The 7552-nt window shown below is 46.5% G+C and overlaps 1 protein-coding gene across 1 annotated transcript; it reads right to left on the bottom strand.

Moving 5' to 3' along the window:
• Nucleotides 1-6059: 6059 nt before the first annotated feature.
• On the bottom strand, nt 6060-7001 carry LOC120245672 (olfactory receptor 1D2-like). Its single transcript, XM_039252819.1, has one exon. It carries the CDS (start codon nt 6999-7001, stop codon nt 6060-6062), a length of 942 nt encoding a protein of 313 aa, XP_039108750.1.
• Between the last annotated feature and the right edge of the window lie 551 nt (nt 7002-7552).

The following is a 7552-nucleotide window of genomic DNA, read 5'->3' on the forward strand; positions in this document are numbered from 1 at the left end:
CCCAGGCAGTGAAGGGAAAAAAATAAATTGGACTTGCTCAAAGTTAAACTTTTGTGCTTCCAGGGTCAATGTCAAGAGAGTAAAAAAGCAACCTACAGAATGGGAGAATATATTTTATTTATTTATTTATTTATTTATTTATTTATTTTTAAATGATTTATTTCTAGGAGAGAGAGAGAGAGAGACAGCGTGAGCATGGGAGGGTCAGAGAGGGAGTCACAGACTGAAACAGGCTCCAGGCTCTGAGCTGGCAGTCAGCAGAGAGCCCGACGCGGGGCTCGAACCCACGAACCGCGAGATCATGACCTAAGCGAAAGTCGGACGCTTAACCGACTAAGCCACCCAGGCGCCCCTTTCCTTGTATTTTTCTATGACTTCTTTGGTTTTATTAATTACTCTTCTGTTATCAATCCATCTAGAATCTTGTCATATGAAACTTTTAAAAACTGTTTATGCATTTTTGAGACAGAGAGACAAAGAGTGAGCAGGGGAGGGACAGAGAGAGAGGGAGACACAGAATCTGAAAGCAGGCTCCAGGCTCTGAGCTTTCAGCACAGAGCCCAAAGCAGGACTTGAATTCACGAACTGTGAGATCCTGACCTGAGCCGAAGTTGGATGCTTAACCAACTGAGCACCTAGGCACCCCCGAAATAAACTTTTTACTTAAATTTTGGTAGCCGATTTTGATAGGAATCTCTTCTTCCTTCTGCATATTGGATGTGTCCTCTTTTTATTTTTTAATGTTTTATTTATTTATTTTTGAAAGAAAGACCATGTGAGCAGGGGAGGGTCAGAGAGAGAGGGAGATACAGAATCCGAAGGCAAGCTCCAGGCTCTGAGCTGGCTGTCAGCACAGAGCCTGACATGGGGCTTGAACCCACAAACCATGAGGTCATGACCTGAGCTGAAGTCGGATCCTTAGCTGACTGAGCCACCCAGGCGCCCCATAGATGTGTCATCTTTATCATACAGTAAGTTGTCATATCATGGCCTGCTTTACAGACGATTTTGCACAGTAGGCACGCACTGCCTGAAAGTGGACAGCTGCCGTGCTACAGCCTCCCTCTGGGACATCCCTGAAGGATGATCTTTCCAGTGAGCAGAGCTTCTATACTTGTCCTGAGTAGTTCCTTCGTATTTGGTTACAGATGTGTTTGTATATATGTACATATTAAGGAAACATCTGTGTTTTCTTATTCTTTTGTCCTGTCGCCTAAGATGTATTGACTTTGTCAGTATTTAAGCATTAATTCTACAACATAACATTTAAGCAACGGGATATCAAGAGTTGAGTAAACATCACTCAGGGAGTTTACCTTATTTTCTGGGGAAGGGACTAGCACATTTTGCCTTGTAAGCAGGATGATTGTATCCCTTAAAGATATAATTGTTAAATAAAAAAGAAGAGGTTTGGAAAACAGGGGCACCTGGGGGCTCAGTCGGTTAAGCTTCCGACTTGGGCTCCGGTCGTGATCTCGCAGTTTGTGAGTTGTGTCCTGCATCGGACTCTGTGCTGACAGCTCAGAGCCTGGAGCCTGTTTCGGATTCTGTGCCTCCCTCTCTCTCTGCCCCTCCCCTGGTCACACTCTGCCTTTCTCTCTCAAGAATAAACAAACATTAAAAAAGTTTTTAAAGGTTTCATACTGAACAAATGAGAAACAAACAAACAAATGGGAAAGCCTGTTGGGGAGAGAACACTAGGGGTGTGGCCAGGCTTCGATAAGGATATTAGTGTGGCTCCGCCATCTCAGCAGAGGCCAAGGCTGTGGAAGATGACCCTGAAAGCAATTCAGAAATCAAGGCTGCCACTCTCCTCACAGGCCCAGAGCTCAAGGGCCTGAAGGGCACAGTGACTGCACGAGCGGGACCACCTCTGCAGTCCAGGGGGGTTTGGGTGCCCCGCCCAGGACTGCTAGTGTTGCAGGTGCCCAGTGCCAAGTGCCCAGTGCGGCTGTGGGAGCATGGCTGCCTCCACTTAGATTTCAACCATGGGGCCGCCTGGCAGACCCCGGGCAGAGGGCCACAGCCGAGCCACCTCAGAGGGCTGTGATGAGGGTGGGGCCGTTGTAGAGATCAGGGTGGGTGCCCTGCTAGAGCAGAGCCGTGGGGGTGGGGGTCACCCTGATCCCAGACCAGCGGAGCCAGCAGCTGAGATTCCAGCCCAAGAGAGCCAAAAGGCTGGTGTGAACCCCAGATAGAGAGAGTGGTGGAGGCTGGTCGCCACCTGGGAAAATTGTAAGCACAAGAGGGCTGGTGAGTGGGGGTGCAACCCTAGTGGGCTTGGACCCAGTGCAGGGGGCAGGTGGAGGTCATTCTCCAGCCTTAAGTTTAATGTTTGATCCGTCACGTTTTGGACTTACCTGGGAGCTGGCACTCCTCTCTTCTTTCCTGTTTGTCCTTTCTGTGATGGGAATGTCCATCCTAGGCCTCTCCCACCATGTCTTTTGGAAGCAGAGACCCTATCTGGTTTGGCAGGTTCCCATCTGGAGCTAATGGTGGTGTTTGGGGCTGGTGGGACAGAACGGATGTGTTTTGCTGGTGAGGAGGACATGAATTTGGGGGTGGTGGTCAGGGGCCGACTGGTCTGCACTGCTGTTTGCGTCCCCCCCCCAGACACGTGTTGAAACCTAATCCCCAGTGGGATGCTATTTGGATGTGGTACCTTTTTCTTAAGTTTATTTATTTTGAGAGAGGGGGAGAAACAGAGGGGGAGAGAGAGAGAATTCCCAAGCAGCCTCCATACTGTCAGTGCAGAGCCCGAGGCCAGGTGGAACCCACAAACTGTGAGATCATGACCTGAGGCAAAACCGAGTTGGACGCTGAACTGACTGAGCCACCCAGGCGCCCCTGGATGTGGTACCTTTAAGAGGCGATTATGTCATGAGGGTGGAAGTACTCATGAATGGGCTTAGGGTCCTCATAAAACAGACCCCAGAGAGCTCTCCTACCATGTGAGGACACAGCCTGTGAACCAGGAAGTGGCCTCTCACCAGATACCATCCAGATCTGCTGCTGTTGCCTTGATCTTGAGCTTCCCGGCCTCCAGGTTGGGAAATGAATTGTTTGCTGTTTAAGCCACCCTGTCTATGATACTTTTGTTAAAGCAGCCCAAATGGACTAAGGCCCCAGGGTCTTTTTCATTTTCTAGTCCATCAATTTTTGATTCTTGAACTAGGACTCTACTTCTAATTCCTATACCTTTATAATGCTCATATATTTGGAAAGGGAAAGTCATTTCATATATATATATATATGAATTCATTGATTTTTTTTACTGCTTATAATAACAGAAATACATATACTCCTTCATAATTTCAGGTATTAAAAACAATGGAAAAATATGAAAAATACCCATGATTCCTATACAAAAGAGATACTCATCCTCCAGATTGTGTACATTGTTGAGATGGTTTTTTCTTTTTTTTTTTACTTTTTAAAAATGTTAATTTTTGAGACAGAAACAGAGCATGAGTTGGGGAGGGGCAGAGAGAGACAGAGACACGGAATACAAAGCAGGCTCCAGGCTCTGAGCTGTCAGCACAGAGCCTGACGTGGGGATAGAACCCATGAACTGTGAGATCATGACCTGAGCTGAAGCTGGACGCTTAACCGACTAAGCCACCCAGGTGCCCCTCAGTTGTTTTTTTCTGTGCATGATAATATACATGCACATTGGCTCATGCTGTCCTGTAACTTGTTATTTTAAAACTGTGTCCTTGCTATCTTGTGATATCCAGATAGATCTGTCTTGGTTTTAAGGATGTGGATTTAATAGTATTTAATAATTCCAAAATTGATGGACACTTAAGAAAATTTCTGATTTTTCTATTATAAACCATAGGTTGAGGAATACTCCTAAGCAACTTGGTAGATAAGTTTTTAAGCTTTTTTTTTTAAATGTTTTTATTTTATATTAGAGAGAGAGAGAGAGAGCAAAAGCAGGGGAAGGGTAGAGAGAGGGAGACAGACAGAGCCTGATGTGGGGCTTGAACTCAGGAATTACAAGCTCATGACCTGAGCAGAAGTCAGATGCTCAACCGACTGAGCCACTCAGGTGCCCCAATCATTTTTTTAATGGTAAATTACAAAATATTAATTGCTGGGCCATAGGTATATGTGTTTTTAAGCCTTTCGGTAAAATGAGCCAGCTGTCCCTTGAGAAAGTTTGTCTCCGTTTACACTACCATCAGCAGTGGTAGAGGTCCTGATGCATCCCCTGGGGATATTCCATATTCTTTTTAAAAACCGTCATGTCAGAAAAAATGGGCACATTAGGGTTATTTTATTTTTCCATTTGTTTGATTTTCAGTGATGATGACTATGTTTGCATATTACTGTTGTGATCGTCGGCCATTTTGTGTGTGTGTGTGTGTGTGTGTATGTGTGTAGGTGTAGGATAACCTTCTGTCCTGTGACTTTGCACGTGTTCTTGTCATTCATCTTTCCACTTCTGTGGTAGGCATTTATTTTATTAATTTTTCTGTAAAGAAGTCTCATGTGGTCAAATCACTCAATAAATTGTATGTTGAGCCTAGAAACATGTTCTCTGCCAAGGCCCCTTAACATGGATCAGTTGATATTGGACACTGATGATTTATTTAAAATACTTTGTGCTTTATTTTAACACACATGTATCAATATATCAATATAATATTGTGCAGCTTGAACAATATGAACTTTCTCCTGTTAAATTTAAAAAATAAAACTGCCAGTTATTTTACCAGCAAAAAATGGGTTTAATTGAAAGTAGAGAATTGCAACTGGGAGGAGCAAGCTATGGCGAAACCACAGGCCAGTCGGAAGAACAAAGGGGAGGACCTCCCTTTTATAGAGGAAAGGGGGGTTCAAAGGGGCTGTTGTAAACAAAAAGTCCATTGGGACTTCCAGCTAGGAGTTGGAAGTATGGTGACTTCTCATTGGCTGAGCTGTGAAAGTTTCTCATTGGCTGGGCTGTTGCCTGGGGAGGAGGGCAACCTTTCTTGCTTCCATTGGGATAGTAAAGCGGTAGCTCAACATGTAGGGGCTGCGATTGACCAGCAGTGGTAGGGTGTGAGTGCTCCCGCTGCTGGCCTCCCGACTCCATTATAAGTTGGGGGTGGGGGTGGAGTTGGGGAGTATTCCTTCTATTAACTTTTCACACTTCTGACATTCATTTTCCACAAAAAAAAAAAAAAACATTCAAGATGAAATCAAATCCATCTCCTTGGGAACAATTCAAGTCTCACAAAAAAACTGGGTTCCTAGATGGCTCACTTGGTTAAAGTCTCACACAAACTGAATGTCAACGCTTTCATTTTTGTTCCCTGCAAGGGAACATCACTCTGATGTGTACAATTGGGGGTCCTTCTGCTAATGTCACAGCCTCAGCAGTGTGGGAGCATTATCAGGTTTTTCTCCTGACAGTCTCCATCCAGAGGGGATCAATGTGTAAAACACACGTAAAACCTATATTATAGGTTTATTTCCCTAAAATAACTAAGTGGCTTCATATCTATAAAATGCAGCAAAGTAAGTCTCAAGTACTTTCACACACCTGCCAATTATCTTCCCATTATCCATCCCCTCTTCCTTTCTAAGAGAACCCTATTTTATTGGAGGTGGTGGTGTGTTTACACCTAACAAAAACAATAGCAGCAGCAAAAAATAACAAAATTACATTACCCAACCTGCCTTGGCATTGGAAGGAGACATTTGAGAGATGAGCAGAAGAAGCTGTGCAGAGCTTCTGAGAAAGTCCTTCGAAGTGGCAAGTCTTTTGGCTTTCTTCCCCTCATCCTGCCTGCCTGGGATAGGAAGAGATGGATGGAGCCCCAGCACCCACCTTAGAAGCATGGGGATGATAGCCACACCTTAGGGATGGTAGAGGAAAGAGCTGGAAGGAGCCCGAGTTTCTCAGAGATAGAAGAATATATAGAAATTTCCTCTAATTTTAGCCTTTTTCATCTCAAAAAATAATGTGTCAGTGCGTGGAAGTGGGTGTTGTTGAGTCAGTGGCACCGACGTGTTCCATTTTCTGACATCCTGGACCTCTCCAGATATCAGCCCAGTGCTCGCCACCACTAAGAAGATTTTGAGCTCCTGCTGAAGAGTCTTCCCATAGCCTCTTTCATGTCTTTGTTCCTCAGGCTGTAGATGAAGGGGTTTAGCATAGGGGTCACCACTGTGTACATGATAGTTGCCACCGTGTCCTGGGCTGAGAAGGAGTTGGGGGGTCGAATGTATACCCCCAGGACAGTTCCATAGAACAGGATGACCACAGACAGGTGGGAGCTGCATGTGGAAAATGCCTTGCGCCTTCCTGGGGAGGAAGGAATCTGGAGGACAGCTGCAGCTATGCAGCTATAGGAGACCACAATGAGGCCACAGGGGGCCACAAACAGGACCACGGCGCCTAGGAACACATGCTGATTGAGACACGTGTCCGAGCAGGCGATCTTCATCAGCAGGTAGGCATCACAGTAGAAGTGTGAGATCTCCCGCGCACAGGAGCAGAATGTCAGTCTGTTCATGAGGAGCGTGTGGACCAGGGAGATGAGGCCAGAGCACATCCACATGAGCGCGGTCATTCCCCGACAGAGCTGGGGGGTGATGATGGCGTAGTACTGCAGGGGCTTGCAGATGGCCACGTAACGGTCCAGGGCCATGGCAGCCAGCAGAAAGGTGTCCAGGTTAGCAAAGGAGATGAGGAAGTACATCTGGGTCAGGCAGTGGGGGTAAGAGATTGTCCATGTTCCTGCTACGTGGTTGACCAGCAGCTTGGGGATCAGGTTGGTGGTGAAGCAGAGGTCAACAAAGGAGAGATTGGTAAGGAAGAAGTACATGGGGGTGTGCAGGCGGGGGTCAGAGCCGATGACCAGGATGATGAGTGTGTTCCCAACCACAGTGACCAGGTAGGTACACAGGAAGAACCAGAAGAGGACTTGCCGCTGCTCCGGGTCACTGGTGAGGCCAAGCAGGAGGAACTCGGTGACTCCTGTCCCATTCTCCTCCCCCCTGGACATCCCACTGTGGCTCGGGAGGTAACAGGCTCCACACACGAGGGAGAATATGAAATCCCAGCAGAGCCTGGACCTGCTGTATCTTAATCAGATCAAAGGTTATTTGTAATCAGATAAGTGAACAGAATTTTGTGCCTGTATTAATTGCTGTTTTTTATCAAGTGCTTTACTGCGTGCCACGATGCTGAAGACTTCATGGACACTATCTCCCTCAGTCCCTACAAAACAGTGACTTGTATGATTCCCCCTTTTGAGATGAAATAACAGAGACTCAGAGTAAGTAGTTTGCTCAAGACCACAGGGTTAGGAAGTGGCACCCATGATCTGAATCTGAGCCTGGGCTGTGCCTCTACTACCTTGCTACAGAGGACCCCTGTGGTTGGTCTTCAGGTGCTGTGTGCTGGAGGCAGCATCACTGAATCTTTGACCTCGATCAGCCAGCATGCCCTCTTCAGTTGACCAGATCTTTCTGCCCTGGTTCTCACTTGCTTATCTGACTACATGTCCTGCCAGCCACACGGGACTTCATGCCCTTCCCGCCTCTGGGCAGGACC

The sequence above is a fragment of the Hyaena hyaena genome, unplaced genomic scaffold (genome assembly GCF_003009895.1).
Source record: "Hyaena hyaena isolate Hyena2069 unplaced genomic scaffold, ASM300989v1 scaffold_428, whole genome shotgun sequence".
Classification (NCBI taxonomy): Eukaryota; Metazoa; Chordata; class Mammalia; order Carnivora; family Hyaenidae; genus Hyaena; species Hyaena hyaena.